Raw genomic sequence first — 18888 nt, 5'->3', positions numbered from 1 at the left:
GTTAGCAAATGAACCACCACCTCCAAACACAATCTACAGCCGCAGACGGACTGCGGCAAGGGAAATAACTGCATGCGCTCCCATTTGTCAGCGGCTGCAGAGAGCCGGGCTGAAACCCACCTGCTTGGGAAGGGAGGAGCCCCCTCCTGCTGGCCGGGAGCATCCACGTGCACCACCGCAAAGTGCTGCGTGATCTCCTGCATGTCCTCGTAGTTGAACAGGGTGTTGAAGCATGACTTGTCTGGGGAGGAAGAGGAGGAGAAGGAGGAGGAAGAGGTGGAGCAGGAAGAGAAGGGCAAGGAGGAGAAGGAGGAGGAGGAAGAGAAAAAAGAGCAAGACAAGGAGGAAGAGAAGGAAGAGAAGGAAGAAGAGAATTAAAAGGAGGAGGAGGAGAGAAAAAGAGGTGGTGGAGGTGGAACAGGGAGAGGAGGAGGAGGAAGAGAAGGAAGAGGGGGAGGAGGAGGAGAAGGAGGAGGAGGAAGTGGAAGTAAAAAAAAGGAGGAGAACAAGGAGAGAAGGAAGTAGAGGAAGACAACGAGGAAGAGGAAGGGAAGGAAGAGAAGGATGAGGTGGAAGAGAAGGAAGAGGAGGAGAAAAAAGAGGGAGAGGAGGAGGAAGGGGAAGAGAAGGAAGAGGAGGAGGAAGAAGAGGGGATTTTAAAAGCCACACAATGCAAAGAGGAGCAACAGTTAGCAGTCAGCAGGGAACCCTGACGCTGCAGCAGAACTGGCAGGTCACCACAGTCGTGCTTGGCACGTTAAGGTGGATGTGTTTGCAGGCTGACTCACGGTTGAGGCCGATGTCGTGATAGGTGAGGATGACGGGTCTGTTGCCCTTGGGGACGCCTCTCATCGTCACGTGGAGGACACCATGAGGGGTCTCGATGTCATGCTCCTGCAGGCACAAGACAGCAACAAAATCAGCCACACAATAGCACACTGGTCTGTGAAGGTTCTCACTCGTCCAGGTCATGTTCCTGTGGAAGGGTTAAGATGAGGCAACTGGACGGGTTTTTGTTTTCACCTTTCATCCAAAAGGCTTCTTCACTTCTTTAACACGATTGGTGCCAAAATCAAGCGCACCTCAAAGTGACTTCTTGGAGTTATGACTAATTCAAACAAATTCAGTTGACCAATGTTTCCTCGCAAAGTCCATAATTTACTTTTTTGAAACCATCTGCTAAAGCACACGGTTCAGGAAATTTTTCCCTACGTGATGTCACAGAGGGCACTGGCACTTCTGTTGCTAAGTTAGCACTGGACAGGAGCTGCAGTGAATAGTTTTAGCAGCCGAGTGCTGAGAAAGACTTTTGATATGAATTATCTTGATTATTCTTGATCTTGATTAATATGATATGATATATTGATATATGATGATATTTAAAATAGAATATGGGGCTTTAAAATGTTCCGCAATGGTTTCTTGATTCAATGTTTTTTTTCCAGGATTAACTTAAATAAGACAAGATTTTTTTGTCCCAGAATCACAAATTATAGTTATTTTTTTCTTGTCTGAAATGATGCCATCAAAAGCGTGAGTGTGAATCATTTCCTTCATATCCAAATAGATAAAAAGAAAAGACAAAGGTTGCAAAACACTAGAATTCCCCCGGTTGCCAATAACACTGGCATGATTGAACTCACAACAATCACACACACACACAAGAGGAAGTAATTCACTTGCACTGTACAGTAAAAATATGGGCTCTTTTTTTAAATCTCACAATTAGAATTCAGAGCTCGCAGCTGGTTGTTCACGCACTGCCAGCCAACTATTGGCCAAACACAGCAGCTGTCTGGGAAACAGGCCTTGAAGCCGCAGTGCTTTCACAGGTGTGACGCTGCAAAACACAGCGCTTTACAAAAGACAGCTCATTGGGATTCCAGGAGTTTGCAACAAACTGCACCACCGTTGTTTGCTTTTTAAATACCTCAACAGGGCAACGAGGAAACCAAACACCAGGCCGAGCATGACAAACACACAGTAGGGTGTAAGAAGTGGCAGACTGGTACAAACAGCCCAAATCATACTCATCTTCAAAACTTTCGCTTTCTTCTCTTACACTAATCCCCAAATTCTCTGGATCCTCAGAAAGAAACGCGGCATATTTAGCCCGTTGTTTATAGCCTCCCACAGAAATGCTGGGTTTTAGCTTCGTTGGACCTTCCACTAACTACCAGAAAGGGATGGAGTGGGCACAGATGGAACGAGCAGGGGTGTGTTCAAATCAGAGTGGTATAAGTGCCCTTTGTGACATCACAAAGGGCACAAAGATCTAATGAATTTGAGTGCGTCAGGCTGGAGACACAAAGTGTTAGAGAACATTGGTAAAGTGACTTCAACACAATATTTTGTCCTTTAGGGAGCCGAGCTGACCGACAGACATTAAAAAGTCACGTGACCACAGGGAGGCACCACAGGATGCAGCAGTGGCAAAGCAGGAAGTGGCAGTCGTCACCAAAATAAAACAGACGCATTGGGTCAGTTCGAAAACACAAACCACAAGGTCATAATGTCTCATTTCTACAGATAAGGCTGTGTGATATATTAGACCCAAGTGTGTGTGTGTGTGTGTGTGTGTGTGTGTGGCACAGAGCAGAGGCGGAGGGTGGGGCCCAGCACTGGCCTGCTCTCAAGGCCCATCGGTCATCAATAATAGAGCGTGTGAGGCGGCGCGGATGAGACACATGGGCTGATGGAGCAGCAGCAGCAGCAGCAGCGGCAGCAGCAGCAGCACGGTGCTGAGTGCCGCCCGCCGCCTGTCGCCCGCCGCTACGTCTCCTCTCCAGGGTGTCTTTTCTTTTGTCGTTTCACAATAGCAGGTTTGGTCTTTAGGGTGACGCCTGGCGTGTCAGTGCCTCACACACACCGGCGATGTTCATTCTCAAGGACGACGCTGCAGCAAAAAAATTTCCATCCGCAACATTTGCACGGGTGTGGTGAGGCAGGAGGACCGGCGCTCGCCCTGCCAGGCTACTGACTCACGCGTCCTCCTTCCTCCTTCCTCCTTCCTCCTCCTCTTCGTCATCTCGCCCGGTGCCTGAAGAGGAGCCTGTCGCACAGAGCGGAGCACGGCGGCGGAGCAACACAATCGCACAACGCTGACTGTGCATCTGGAGATGCACCAGAATCAGGAAGCTGCGCTCTCTCCTCTCCCACTGATAAAGAAGCGGCTCTGCAACCTGTTAGAGAGGCAGAGACGTTCTGCTGGGTCGCTGCAGAAATCTTATTTTATTTTGTAGACAAGGACGGAGTCAAGGACACCCAGGCCGATCAGATGAGGAGGCCTCGGCTTGAAGGCCCGAGGGAGACGCACTCAACTCCCAATGTGCGGCAATGGGGAGGCAGCGCAGACAGGAAATAATATTAGCAAGTGGAGCAGAGGGTGAAGGTGGGTGGGGGAGATCTAAACAGATAAAGTTGGGAGGTGGAGAGACTTTGGGAGGTGGACGGGAGGAGGGGAGTCCTGAATGACTAAGAGAAAACAGGAGGCTGCACAAGCGCTTCAATCTATCATGTTCCTCCATCCGTTTGCATCCGTCCGGCCGCAAACAGGGGAGGAGAGACAGGCGGTGGTGGAGGACGGGCGGTGGAGGAGGAGGACAGGGAGCCTTTCATCCCTCCTTTCAGCTCCTTCTGGCTGGAGCTCTATTGATCCGAGAGCTCTGCCTCTCAGCGGCTCCGCGGCGCTGAACATATGTGAGTGTAAACAGTGTACACACACACACACACACACACACACAGAGACACATCAGCGTCTCCTAACAGAGTGGTGGGGTGGGGCTGCAGGCCTGAGACAGAGAGCGAGAGCACGGCGGTGCCAGAACCTCCTCTTTGCTTCTCCAGGCCGGCTGAAGACTTTCACAGCGGCTCCTCGTTGGACAAAGAGTGTTTGTGGATGTTTGCGGGGGTTGTGGGAAAGACAGGAATACTGAGTAGGGGGTTGTGCTTTGAGGAAACGGGCTCAGGAGAATGCCTGAGGCGTGTGTGTGTGTGTGTGTGTGTGTGTGTGTGTGCGCATCGGGGGGTGTTTAGTTGTTTTTTTGGAGGAAGAGTGATAGAGCTGGCGAGGTTGTAAAAAGAAATGCAGAGCAGTATGTCATGCTGCTTCCTCTTCCCGCAATCCCTCCCTCCCCCCTCCTCCCCCTCCTCTCCCTGCCAGGAATTTCACTAATCACCTGAGGGGGCAGCATTACGGGGCAAATGCAGGCGGGCCGACGGTGCACATGGAGGGAGACAGAGAGGGTGTGCATGCGGACACGTCCCCCTCTGGAGGGGCCACCCAAGACACACACACACACACACACACACACACACACACACACACACACACACACACACACACACACACACACACACCGCCCTGCTGTCTCCTCGGCCCACAACCTGCAGCACACGGCAGCGGTGTGCATGTGTGTGTGTGTGTGTGTGTGATCAAAGCGGTGGACTGTAACAGCGAGCTCAAGGTCTCTGCAGCGCCGGGCTGCGCTTTAGATGCACCGTGCGCTGCAACGCTGCACCGGCGTGAGTGACCTCGCAGACAGAATGACACAAAACGCACGCAGGAGACACAACGCAACACAACTGGCAGTGGGATAAACACACAACGCACAACACACAACACATGCGTGTCATCCGCTTCACGGATGCCCACATGCTGACACACGCACACGTCCTCCTCGGCTCCATCCAGAGACACTTTCGCACACAAATACAATTACAATGCAATCTTTTCCGAGGCAGCCGGACCCACACACACGCACACACACGCACACACGCACACACACATACATACAAAACCAACAAACAAACCACACGCTGGCAGCTGCCTGCAGTCAAAGACCAGGTGTTGGCGAGAGAGGAAAAGACCTCCAGCAGCTGCAGGAGAACACAACAACAACCCCCCCCCCTCCCCCCACCACCCCTCCTTCTGAACCTGTGCCCCTCACTGCTGCTGCTGCCGCTGCTGCTGCTGCAGCCGAGGCAGCCGGCTCGTCCATCCCCGCTTCGCCCCGGGTTCCACTCACCACTCCATTCCCAGAACATGCAATCTGGTCCAGATCCAGCACAGCTGACATGGTGTGTTGGTTTTTTTTTCCCACGCAGGAGAGCAAACGTGTTATGCTATGTGCGAGCGTGTGCTGGTCAGCTTTGAAGATCTCCAACAGGAAGAGGAGGAGGAGGAGGAGGAGGAGGAGGAGGGAGCTTCAGCAGTAGGGAGGGAGGGAGGAGGGATGGAAGGGTGAGGCAGCAGTGGCGAGAAAGAGAGGGAGGAGAAAGACGTGACGGAGGGAGCGAGAAGGAGATGGTGAATAATGTGAATGAAAGCAGCAGCAGCAGACGAGGAGGGGGCTGGGGGAGGGGAGACTGGGTGAGGAGGAGAGAGGGAGAGAGAGAGAGAGAGAGAGAGAGAGAACGAGAGAGCAAGAGAGAGAGGAAGGTGGGAAACAGAGCAGGCAAAGAGCCAATGGGGGGAGGAGAGTGAGACTGCAGTTTATGCTTGGTAGTCACTGCGCGTCCATACATCCAGCCAGGCAAAGCCTCATTGGACCGCGGAGGGTCAGGTGGGTAGAGGGAGAGGGTGGAGCTTGGAGGAGACGAGGGGGAGGGGGGTGAGTGATGTGATGTGTGCTTGGATGAGGGTTTATGGGGTGCAAAGGATGCAGAGGCAGAGCTGGAGAATCAGGCAAGCTGGTGACGTCACAGTGAGACTGATACAGTGGAGGGAGAGAAGGAGAGGAGGAGAGGAGAGGAGAGGAGAGGAGAGGAGAGGAGAGGAGGCTGACTTTGACAGCTCGCCCTGGGCTGCGCTCTGCATCAGCAAAATGGCTGCTCGGCACCGCCGGCGGCGTCCGCCTGCCTGCCACCGTCTCCACCGCCAAAATAAGAAGCCAAATAATCTCAGTGTGAATGTTCATCACGAGATGCTGAAAAATCAGCTGCAACAGCACAGCATCGCTGCCATTAGATGAAGCATACTGTGACGTGCAGCACAGCTGCAGCTGCTGCTGCTGCTGCTGCTGCCGCTGGCTCAAACTACACCAGTGCCATATATATATATATATGGATATATGTATATATGAGCAGATATATATGAACAAAAAACATGCAAGTCCACAGTGACCTTGCAGTGAGTTGACCTTTCAAGTCTGACTGACTTTCAAACACACCACACAAGTGTGAAGATGGTGCGCGCACACACACACACACACACACACACACACACACACACACACACACACACACACACACACACACACACACACACAGTGACAGAAGGTAGTTCAGCAGCTCTGTGGCTCCAACAGCAGGTTTTAGAAAAAAAAAAAGAAAAGGAGGGCGGGGTCTTGCAGACAGCGTTTTAGCAGTTATGCTTTTATGTAAAGTGCAGCACGTCTTCACACCTCGCCCTGTCTGCACCCACACAAGGGGCTTTTTTTTTTAATTTATTTTACTGTTATTGTCGACATTCTGGCACAAAACTGATGCTCAGCATGGAATATGACATTCATTAATTGTTCAGCATTTCTTAAATGCAATGTTAGACATTCTATTTCTTGCATAACCTTTTGCACACAACTGCACAAAATTTCTGAATCTGAATCCCTCAGTGAGTGGAGTAGTTTGCGGTAATGCTGTGGTGTGCACAGCTCTGTGTGTGACCTATGGCATTTTGCTCCCCTTTGTGACGCACACACACGCAGACGCACAGGTACAGGCTCGCGTGCCTCAGTAGGTCTGCAGCCTGAGGAGTCGTTCATGCACAGCTCCACTCAGTCCTGCACCTGCACTGCCAGTTGGTTCGCCGTCTGCACGCCGGCCTCGTCTTTTGAAAGAGTTGAGGAAGATCAATAATTTATACTGAACTCCTCTAAAAACACTCTGGACGGACAGGCAGCAGCAAGAAAAGCGCAGCGGGCTTAAAAAAAAACACCGAGACAAAAAAACAGCTGCTCCACAACGAACAGGCTTATGGCGCCCTCTGCTGGGCTGAATGAGACAACGACTCAAACACACAAAAGCACTCGCTGCTCTCAGACAAAGGAGGCAGATTCTTGGGGTCACTGTGTTGTGTTCCACTCAACCACGGACCGATATGAAGGTCCATGTTATCCAAAATATGACCACCACTGACTAACCTGCCCAGCATTTGGCTCATCATCAAAGAAAAAAAAAAACAAGAAGGAAAGAAAGAAAGAAACAGAAAAAAAAAAGTACTGTTGAACTTAACAGCTATCCATTTACTTGTGTATGAGACGCACTAATAAGCATTTATCTTTGTCTATCAGCGGTGGTGCCAGGTTAAAAACGAAACATGGCCGCCACCTGTGCAACTATAAATGTGCATGGTGATAAACTGGGACAAAAGAGGCATGCATGCCGTTGCACACCTGGAGCAGCAAACCGCCAGCAGCATCAACATCAGCTGAGAAGACACATCAACATCAGTGCCACTTGTGAGGAAGATGGAGGAGCTCCTATAAAACTGTCAAGCTCTGAAGTAAAACCTCTGTTGTTTTGTTTCAAAGAAAATCACAGCCTCAGTATCAAATAATGAATCCTTCTGGACAGTAAATGTTCGTTATCAGCAAATGAAATCACCAACAGTCGTTTACTTTTAGTGACTTCATCCAAATAAACGCACACCTGTATTATCGAACCCAATTTCATGCGATTATTCTGCACCAGATTGGTGCAGAATAATCGCAATTGACTCGAAGCAACGTGGTCAGTGCCCCCTTGTGGTGTAAAAATGAACATACAAGTGTTCCAGAGAAAAGACGTCTGGAGCGCAACACAGATATAAATACATTGGGAGTTTTTTGTATGCTTGTTTTTGTTTTTTTTGTTTTTTTGCAAATTAACCACCGATTGGCTGCTTAAGGACAACTGGACCCACTGTGCGCACTTTACAAACGCAGCGGTGCCGCACAAGTGAAGCAGACCGACTGAGCGACACATTCCACTGCAGTATATCACACACGACTGCAGCGCCACACCCTGCAGGATGCTCCTCCTCCTCCTATCACCCCACCCCACACCACACCCAACACCACCACCCTCTGCAGGTGCACAGGGTTCGGACATGACCGCTGCGGTGGCCGTTGGCCGCCTGAAGTAGGCGCTGTTGCTACGAGAGAAAAGCAGAGCAGCTGGATTCGTCCTCCAGCTGTGAGAATGTCACGACCAGCGCTCTCAGCTTTGCACATACAGAGGCCAGTCGCACACGCATGGCTCACGTCACTTTAACGGTTAGCGCTGGCTGTCATACGTCAGCACGCACTGGCTCACATGTTTGTGCTAAGGTAGACATTCTCATTTTCTCAAAGGCTTTTAAATTTTCTCAATGGTACGATCTCAAGTCACAGAAAGACGACATTTGTCACCCGGAAAAAAAGCAGAAAAATGCAACAGCGCATCCTGATGATAAAATAGGACAACGTAGGTTTATAAAACATTCAAGACATTCCAATGAAAGATGTCAAAAGAATTAACAGAGGTAGAATATCTCACAGCCTCCGACATTCTCAATTTTTCTGTGCGATGTGTGAAACTGTGCAGTCGCATTGCATCAACGCACACACAGATTTATGTTTCACTCGCCACTCTTGACTTTGCCAGGTCAAAATGGCCGCTGCAGAAATAAGGTCAAATACAGTTAAGTCTGTCTCAGTAGGACTCAGAAGAAATCCCACAATAATTCCTTTCTTGATGATACCGCGGCAGGACGGGCGAGACGGGCGAGGACTCGGTCACAGGGACGAGTGGCGGAGGCAAAGGGGAGAAACGGCACAGGAGACACGAGCGAGTGGAGCTTTTTATGAACGCTGAGGTGGCACCACGGTGCAGAAGGAAATCGATGCTCCCAAGCATGTAGTACGCTCGCACCGACCAGCATGCTCTTCCTGCAGCGGCTATATTTAGCTCTGGTGGGATGCTGGGAACTGCCGCTGCTGCAGAGGGGGATGAAAGGTTTAACCCTTTGCTGCCGTGACGCTCATAAAAAAGAAGCACTGCTGCTGTGGGAAGTCACTCGCCGTCGGAGGAGACTCCTTGGAAGAAAATGCTAATTGCACGGCGTGGGGACGGAAGGCCAGCAGAGCTCGGCTGCACGTACAGGGGTAGCAATCATCAAAGACAGGGAGCTGGAAGGAGAACGTCTGAAGGACAATGACCCGTTTACTTGGAAGATAATGATTCTTCATTAGCACTTCAAAGACCATGTATGAAATTAAAAGAGGGGCAAGGAAGTGTTCCTGCAACACGGCAGCAGGACGCTCGAACCGCGCTGAAGGAAACCAGTTGAGGGCTGCAGCTGTCTTTTTGGGTTTTTTCAGTTTACACAAAGCAGTACAGACAAACCTTGAGAATCAATTAATAAAGATTGCATACAACTGCTTTTGCTTTAAACAAACGCTTGATCACAGCTTCGTCTTGCATGTCAACACATTATTTTTTTCAGTAAGCGCTCCACAGTGGGTGATCAAATACTTGTTCGGGAGATATGTTTGTGTAGAGGCAAAGTAGAAAACGTACCTGGCAGTCGAAATCTTGAAAGTTACGAGCATTCTGCAAGAAAAATCAAAGAGCAATATTTCAATATAAAAACTGGTTTTGGCCGCATGCAATTAATCCTTTTATGTTCCACATTCTATTCAGCGCCGGAAGCCGAGCACTGCAGAGAATTTACCCAACCGTTGTGTCTATAAATGAAACTCCAACTCGTTTCTTTATAAATATGAGAGATAATTTAAAAATTGTTTTGATAACAGTGCTGCCTTTCATAATATCATCTCAGCTGGGCTGTTTGTCGACACAGACTGGGCGTGGACAACACAGGAGCTTCTTGGGGGATTTAGCAGTGGACCAGTACACCAGTGGGGTGCTTCTAAAATAGAACCGCACCAAAAAGGCTAATAATAGCAATACATTTCTATTATTGAGTGACAATGGTGAAGTATTGTAGGAACATGAGGTTGAAGATGACAACGAGTGGAGACTTATTAGAATATTCTTAGATTAACTTAATTTATTTCCTTGCATTATTTCATACATTGTTCCTCGTCTTCAGTTTTGTGTTTCAGGGTCACATTCAGCCACATGAGACCATCAACCCTGCTTTGCTGTTCTTTACCAATTCTGACGGCAGGAACAGAAACGTGTCACCCGCATCTTGGGGAACTTAACGCCTGGCTGCTTCAGTCACGTCATTATTTCCACCTGCTTTCAAGCAACCTGATTCGCTTTCATTAAATATGTGACCACTAGGTGGAGTAAGAGGTCAGCGCCACCGTCACACATTCAGATGATCTTTTTATATCTGTACATAACCCCCACCACACGCACGCGCGCACACACGCGCGCACACACACACACACACACACACACACACACACACACACACACACACACACACACGGCTGCCTGACATCAGTGATAACACACAACTGGTGATTATTAACGTCTAACACGGCAGTGTGTGATGTTTCTGGACCTCCTCTTCTCGTTGCCTGAGGGAGATTAAAACGCTCCTGAGACTCCGAAGACCAAACTTCTGCCTCAGCTCCTAATTGGCTCTTGTGATGAAGCGGGAGGACAAAGAGGCCAAAAAGATGAAGCGCTTTTGATCTGCCAGTGGGTTATTTTTTCCCACTTCACTTTTCTTATGTGTTTTTTTTTTTTTTTGCAGCGTTGCTCACTTTTTGCAAGAGTCTTTTTCAACCTCTTAGACACAAAGAGATGAATTTCTACAGCTTTCCCTTGATCTCTCTTTTTACTGGCCAGACCGTCTTTTCAAACTTGGAGTGTATTTTGCTCTTCGCACTGCTTTCCTCTTCCTTTCCTGCATCGTCTGTTCTATGATATTTTTCTTCCTAGAGACTTGGAGCCTCTCTTTTTTCCTTTTCCCTCTCCACAGTCAAGCAGATATGAATAATTCACTTTGATGAACGGAACTGCAGAAAGTGCATGCCTGCTTTATAAGCATATGTATTTGCCTGATGGGGCCATACGGGGAGCTGCTGTTGCTTTAAACAAACACCGAAAACTCTTCTTGTGCGAGTGAATCGGTAGACACAGACGACACAGACGCATACACACACACAAACACAGTGCAGAGTTGTGTTGGCTTTTTTCCTTGGCAGCGTGTCGCTGTCCTTTTCCCTCTAAGACTCACCTTGTTGGTCAGCAGCGGCTTGATCTCAGTCAGTTGTACATCCTGCAGCTCATCCATCTTCCTGCTTATCACTGTAAACCAACCTGTCCAGGCACAAAAGAAAGAAAACAACACATTAAACATTGCTTTTTTTTCTTTTTTTTTTTTAAGAAAAAGCTTCAACAGTGAAGTAATGCTGCAAACATTGATTCGATATTTTTAACATTAGACAGTCTGATAAAGTGAGGCAACAAATGGTTGTACCAGTGTAATAAAGTTCTCAGTGGACTGGAAGCCTGGATCAGTCATATAAATGCAGTTAATTTGCCTTATTGTCCTTTTACAAGTTGAAGAAGGTTGAGTTGGGCTTCAAACAGTCGTTGTGTTGCTTGATTATGACATGAAATCAGTTCATTTAGCCAGTGAAATAATTAGCAAAACGATCATGACCCTGCAAGGACAGCAGCCCCATAGAAGGACCAGAGCCGGCCAGCTCCTTCCTCTTCGGCCGGATGAGCCAAATGAGTAAATAAAATCAGTCATAACGCAAACCATTCGAGTTCCGCTCTAAACCGAACCTCTAATCCTTTCCCACTGCGTCGTACGATGCTTCCTGGCAGGAGGTTTGGCTGACAGTCAGTCAGTCCGAACTGATGACGCGACAACGAGGCTACAATCTGATTTTGGGACAGTTGTACTGGAATCATCCAACATCACCAGGATGACACGAGCCCACAGAAGGCGTTTTTGGAATAGGAGGCTAATCTTGGAAGGTAACTGGGTGAACACATTTGTCTCACATTTGGGTGGACAAATGAGATTTGTTACATTACAACGTTAGCTGCTCTTCAGCACCGGGTGCTGAGCCGCGTTTAACGGAACTCCTGCCAAATGCCAAAATGCCATCCAGTTTGGATAAAACCCGGCTAATCTCTTTAGCAGCAGCCGTTGTTTACAAATCAAAGTAGCTTTTATTTCACGCTCTTCTTCTGTGTTTTTTTTCCGGTGCTGCTGCTTGGGGAAAGCAAAGTCTTCCTGTTGTACCTCTCCGTCAAAGAAGCCCACTGGTTGTGAAATCTGGATGAGCCAAATTTCAGAGCTGAAACCTGAGCATTGTCAATGCAGGGCAAGGTTACGCGAAGCCGAGACTGTAGCAGTACTGATTGAATAACAAGCCCTCACCAAACAACCTCCACGCATGTCATAGGACAGCACAAGTCAGCCATCTAGTCAAAATAATCCTTATCAGAACTGGGTCTGGCTTATGACTGGGGCATCCACTGATTAATTCAAGGCTGAACAATGAGGCAGCTGGCCGAGTAAAGCCTCGATTATATATATTGTGCCGCCTCTTTGTCACTTCACATCAGCAAACCAAGGGCACATAAAACCACAAGATCCGACGCCTCAGTGGGTGGAGGCCGTTTTCTCTGCCAGCGCACCGGGAAAGGTCGTACATGCGCTCCATACTGATGGTGTGCAAACATGCGCACGTGAATTGGACTGGGTGTACAGAAGCAGCTCTAAGGCACCGCTTCACTTGCTTTACCCTTCAAACCTGCTACTTGTCCTTGCACGGAATGACTGGACAAAACGTCTCTTTCCAGACGGCTGTCCCTGCTAGTTTGGACCCTCCCAGGGCCACGCCTGTTTGCACAAGGTGAAGACAAGAAGTGAAATGGCCTGACCCGTGGCTGGGAGAAGGGATTGTGTTTCACAGTGGGCAAAGCCACAGTTTGTTGTACTTCAACACGTAAGACACAAAAACTAGAGGCCCCGCCCATTTCCTGACTCGCATCCAACTGTTCTTGAACGACCTTCAGGTCTTCGGCTTCTCGAGACTTTCGAGGTAGGTTAGTAATAACTCTGGGTGGGCGGGAGGTGGGCAGCAGTGGCGTGACGCCAGCAGGTTTCACTTCCAGCTTCTTCACACAGGCCTGAACTGATAGCTGCTTGTTGACGCACCAAACATGTCAGAGGTCATCTCGGCCTGGCAACAGACTGTACCCTGCTTGAGAATAACCAGGAAAGCAGATGGGTTTGACTGTTCTTAATCTCCAAATTACATAAAACTGCCATGAGAGTTTAATAACAGCAACAAAAACAACAAAGAAACAAAAAACGGGCAGAAACACCGAGTGCCCGAGTGAAACCACGGCCTGCATGCTGTTATTATGCTCGCAAATCCGGCTCAACGGTGGAACACAATAATATTTAGACAAGTGCACAGGGAAATCAAGAAAAACAAATACTCTGCATGCTTGACCGTATTGGCAGGATCAATCCGACACTTCCTGGGGCCGTCACAGAAAGTGGCAGTTGTGCGAAAGCGGCTTTAATTGTAGCAGACTGACCTTGTAGCCGAGGTGTTTAAGGGGACGGGGTCAGGGCGGTCTTAAGCCTCCCCCCCCCCGCCGCAGACTGACTGACTGGGCAGCTTTTGCAGCACGACTCAACTGACCCCCATCCTCCAAAACCCCTTCTGGGTTACGGGTGCAGCAGCCGCCACTCTCCCACCTTCACCTTCACCCTGCACTCCTTCCTCCAGGTTCACAACACAGACACGTCTGCCGGGACGCCTTGAGCGGGCTGCAGGCGGCTCTGAGCTGCCTAAAAGTATCCCAGCTCCCATTTGCCAACACGTCGGCCTACCTGCTCCTCGGTCCACGCTCCACTGTTCAGCATGCGCAGCAGTTGCCATAGCGATAAAGCGAGCTGCTGATGTTTATTCTGAGCTGGGCAATCCCCGAGGGAGAGGAGTGAGGCGAGGAGACGGGGGGGGGGGGGGGGGGGTAGATGGTGGTGAGAAGGAGAAGAAGACGTTGTGTGAAGTGCAGAAATGGGATTTAATGTGTCGCTTAACCCCCTGGTCCAGCCACCGCCAGCAATCAGAGTCAAATGAGTCAAGATGACAGTGCAGCTATGACAAATCTTATGTGTAACTAGGATATAAATAAACAAATAAATAAAAATCCATGGTCAGAGGATGGGAGGCCAATTCTTTTTGTTCATATGGTTTCATTAATGTGGAGAATATGGAGGAGGTCTGGCAACGAGGCCTTCTCGCTTCTGGAACAGGATCCGTTTTTACACAACTGTGGTATCGCATTGTGTAACACACCAGAGGCCCACGATATTGTTCATCTATGTTCAAGTTTGCCTCCCCCGCACAGCAGGGGGGGCTGCTCACGGAGTCTCATCTGACACCGAATTAGCCCGCCACCATTAGACCGACTGGGGTGAACGCAGCAGCAGCCGCAAGTTGCGTCACAGGAGAGACGGAGGGAGGCGGCAGTCGGCCGTCACTCAAGAGCCCGGTGTCGGTTCAGCCGCCGGGGGGTCTGCCGGATTTCAATTCCAATGACCTTATTACGGCGGAGACATGTTGTCAGATTAATAACAGCATGACTTATTTAGCGCCTCTCTGTGGGGGCACCACTGCCTGGCCAACACCACCTGGTCTCTGAGGTAGTGTTGTAGTCAAGACCGCACCAACAGAGACCAAGACCAAGGTTATCAAGACTAGAGAGTATCGAGACCAAAAGAATAAAAAAATAAGACAAAGATGGATTATTTTCCGTTATCGTGTCATTATAGTGTTGGCTGAGTCTTGACTGGTCTTGATCCCGAGTCCGTCCAGTCCGAGACCAAGACAAGACCCAGTAAAAACGCCTATGAGTCAGATATGACACTGAGACCCTTAAAAAGTGGTCTGGAGACCAAGACCAATCTGGAGTACTACAACACTCCTCTAAGGCCCCTGGTTGCCCGGAGCACGTGGAGAACACCGTCTGTGGACGGGTGTAGTGTCTGCCAACGAGGGAGGGGGCGGGGTCTCGTAGTGGCTGTGTCAGAGAGCCGGATGACCACGCCCCCTCGCTCCTTCTCCAACCTGCACTGCTCCTTCCACACTCTTCTCCATCTCCGTCCATCCATCTCCATCCCACCTTGGGCCGTCAGCCGGCGTGATGGACGAGCGAGAGCCCAGCTGCGGAGCGGTGCGGAGTGGAATGCACCCCCCCCCCCCCCACCACCACCACCACCACGACACACACACACACAAACACACTCCCCCTTCCTCACTTTGGTTGACTTCAATTAGGCTCTTTTCTTCTCCAGTGCCATGGCAACCGTCCCCTTCAGATTTACTCCCCGTCATCATCATTCACATCACAGACGTGCTTTGACTCTGACCTCTTGGGCGGCGGGGCCGAGCGGAGCGACTGTTTGCAAGGTGACCTCACATTAACCCGTCGCTGTGGAGACACTGAGTCAGTGGACCAGAACGACAGCGCTGTGAAGGTGCTGCTGCTGCTGCTGCTGGTTGTGGTGGTGGTGGTGGGTGAGTTCTAGCAAATGTCAAATATTCCCTCTGGTTGTGTTGGACTGCTAAGAACTCAATCTGTCAAGTGCGATAAGAAATTGATCCATTTAGATGTAGTGAAACACCACCGATACATGATAGTGATACAAATCCATTCAAAAACATTTGGTTACACAGGCAGAGTGTGTATATCGCTGGCAAATAGGCCTCGTGTTCATTTCTAGCTCATCATGCATTGTATTTATCAGTTAAAAATAACACATGCATTGTTTTACTTGGGCCCTCATTGGTCCTGCAATGAACAGCTGACTTGTTTAGGGTAAATCCCCCCCCCCCCCATGCCCAACTGGTAGACAGATAAATACTTTATTTCTCCCTATGGTGGAAATTAAGGTGTCGCGCCACACATAAAAGACTGTTTCACAAAAGACAATGAAATACGCAGACACCATAAGTGATAATAGCAGACAAACATTAAAAACGGTAAGGAAGCCATATAAAGTACACGTGTGAGAGGCAACAACATGATAAGGTAAAAAATGAGTTGGTGGAGTTGGTTGAGTGGTGACTAACTGTCAAAAAAAGGCACTTGACCACATTGGCCATCCTGGACATGACGCCACCCTCACAGTGACCCTCCATTATGACTGAGAGTTTCCAGCCTCCACAGCGAGAGGATTGTTCCAACACTAACCGGCTTGTGTCTCCTTAACACTGCAGTTCTGGATCACGTCATGCAACAACATTAGATCTCTCGCCCTCACTCTCTCTCTCTCTTCCGCTGCTTGTATTTGCAGAACACTGCTCTGTGCTGCATAAACTCCACTGCCGCACTTAACAACAAATTCCACCCGGGCTGCAAAGATTTACACTTACTATACTGAAATGTACCAACTCACTTAACACTGCAAGCAAAAGCCATCAAATTCGACATTAAATAATTCACTTTGGTTTTTGTTTTTACTAGAAGAATTGGAGGTCAGGAGGTGGACAAGTAAATGCACAACTTGTAACTTTTACATGGTTCAAAAAAATGCTATTGTAAAACAGGCTATTTTTAGCTCTTGTCCAAGTTACATTGTGCTTGCAGATTAACCATCATAACTGGGAAGCCACAGAAAACTTCTTCTTCTTCAGCAGCAAACACGCAGCAAGCAGGTTATCAAAGGCTCATCACAGCCTTTTAAAGACACATCTCTACGCTCTCCCTGGTTTTCTTGTGGTTGGACTCATTTTTTTTCCAGTGACCATGAACAAAGTGAAGTTGCTTCCTAGTATTGAACCACCTCAATCCCAACAAATGAGCACATTTGGCACAGGACTCAGGGGAGGGGAAGACCCTTTGAGAAACTGCAAATCAGCAAAACATACAGTTTTGGAGGCGGCACTGTTGACACCAAGAGACTAATTTCCAGTGAGAGTGAGCCGTGTTGTCTACAAGCTCGTTTCTTCTGGGATCCAAATGACTGTAATCACAGTTCTTATCACAGGGGAACACAGGCGCGTCTGTCCTCGACTGGAGCCGCGGTCGGCAGTCAACACTTCATCAAGGCCTCGCGTCACAACAGAAACTAGGCCAGCGCAAATTCCACAGATTCAAGCCTCTTGCCAGCAACCCAACTCCTTTATTCCTCCTGCGTCCAAGAGTTTGGGACACTGAGGACGTAAAACAGCTAATTTCTGCTTCATCTTCCCAATTGTGATAAGAGTGGAAATTTCTTACAGACTTCCTGTAATCCGACTGACGGACCTGTGTTTACAGTAGCGGGCCTGTGGAGGCAGTAATCCCTCTGGAGTAAAGCTAATGGACTGTGACAGGGCTCAGTTCCACATTATTGCTATAACACGGCTCGTTTGGTAAAAGAATTAGGAGAAGGAAATCCATTTGTTTGGCGTGCCAGCTCGTATCTGCTGGCACGCCTATAACAAGTCTATAACAACAATGTAAAGAAAACAGAAGTTCACTTATGACCTTGTGTTTGCTTAGTCTCCATCGTGGAGTGGATGAAAAACAGACCTATAACAGAGAATCTCAACCTGCCACTGCTGTACCAGCACACACTCTTAGTTCTCCCAGCCTCCACGTCTCCTTAATTAAACCACAGCCTGCTCTCCCGAGGCTCCATCATCCCTCTTACAGCCTCCGATTATCCCGATAGAGGATGACAGATCTTCTTCTCTTCCTTTGACGCAATACAAAAAGTGCGGTGAGACTTCTTCCCTCTGATGTCTCTTTTGTCGTGATTTCACAGCAACGGGCTCTTCTTCTGAGGCAGCATCCCACACAACAATGTGCTGCGAAGATCAACCCCTGACTGAAAATTCAGCCAAAAAACAGTGGATTTTGTCTTCAGGGGCCCAGTTGCACATGGGGTTGAACTCATACAGATGTGCATGAATTACCAGTCAATGACGACAGCAAAAAAAAGAAAAGAAAAATACAGCCCGCTGCTTGTGAGGATAGAAACGTATTATAAGTCATTTACACTGTCAGCGAATCTATTTTAAGACACAGGCAAAAAGAATCCCTTCTGAAATAATGATAGGCTTTGTTTCATCGGTCCAAGGCTATAAAGGTCTAATAAAAGCTAAATTCAGCATTACTATAAATGACTCTCCCTCCGCCCCATCTAAATCCAGAAGCAGACAGTCAGTAGCACGCTTAATATCCTGAGCCCATGGCGAGACGTAATTCAAAATACAAGTGATAAAAATGTTGTGGAGGTTGTACTTGGATGGGACATGGGATATTACACTCACAGGGACAATATTAAATGTGTGTGTGTGCACTGCTATTAGGATGAAAACCAGAGGGACACACTCGCTGGGATTTGTGCGCCCCTGGAGGCTTGTGACCTTATGTTCTGAGCATTTGATATTTATTGGTAACGTTCACATCTTTGTCCTTTAACCATGTTGTTCATAAATCCTCAACACAACCTTTTATTTAGGAAGGGATCCAAAACCGCTGCCCAAAATTCATCTGAATCTCTTTAAACTAGCCATGACATTGCCAAGAAACAAGGCCTCAACATCAAAATTTGCAGTGTAAATGCTGCTGGTTCATGTCTCGCATCGATATACGAGGAAAAGAAATGTCACCATCAACAACTCATTTTAGCTTCTTCTTCCCGTTTTTCTCTGAGTCACTATTTCTGTATCTCTCACCTCTTTAAACAGAAAGGAAACCAAATGGTTCTAGAATCCAGTGAAATTGGAAGAACAAGAGAAAACACCCTCAGGTTTGCAGGACGGATGAGTGCGATGTAGATAAAATATGAGCGCCCTAGTAGTTTAGTGGTTGCTGGCTGGATTGGTTTTAACTGTGTAGGTAGATATCGGGAGAAGAGAGGAACAAAAACCCAAAAATAGGAGCAGAACTCTAAAAGCGGCGCGCACCTCAAACCCC

At 48.5% G+C, this 18888-nt stretch overlaps 1 protein-coding gene across 4 annotated transcripts in view; it reads right to left on the bottom strand.

Moving 5' to 3' along the window:
• ndrg3a (ndrg family member 3a) overlaps nucleotides 1–18888 on the bottom strand; it is a 34189-nt gene that overhangs the window by 7793 nt on the left and 7508 nt on the right. For 3 of the 4 annotated variants that reach the window (XM_076047900.1, XM_076047903.1, XM_076047901.1), the window contains exons 2-5: nucleotides 11177–11259; nucleotides 9538–9570; nucleotides 789–894; nucleotides 121–241 (exon numbers count right to left, since the gene is read on the bottom strand). In XM_076047900.1, the coding sequence (XP_075904015.1) occupies nucleotides 121–241; nucleotides 789–894; nucleotides 9538–9570; nucleotides 11177–11233 (317 nt within the window). In that variant the 5' untranslated portion in view covers nucleotides 11234–11259. Of the gene's footprint in view, nucleotides 1–120; nucleotides 242–788; nucleotides 895–5027; nucleotides 5306–9537; nucleotides 9571–11176; nucleotides 11260–18888 lie in introns of those variants that run through there. The other variant, XM_076047902.1, reaches the window with a different exon arrangement.

The sequence above is a fragment of the Nelusetta ayraudi genome, unplaced genomic scaffold (genome assembly GCF_046127955.1).
Source record: "Nelusetta ayraudi isolate G7.1 ecotype Tasmania unplaced genomic scaffold, CSIRO-AGI_Nayr_v1 ptg000096l, whole genome shotgun sequence".
Taxonomy (NCBI): domain Eukaryota; kingdom Metazoa; phylum Chordata; class Actinopteri; order Tetraodontiformes; family Monacanthidae; genus Nelusetta; species Nelusetta ayraudi.
Note: the sequence above shows the minus strand (reverse complement) of the source record. Positions and strands in the feature narration are given on the sequence as shown.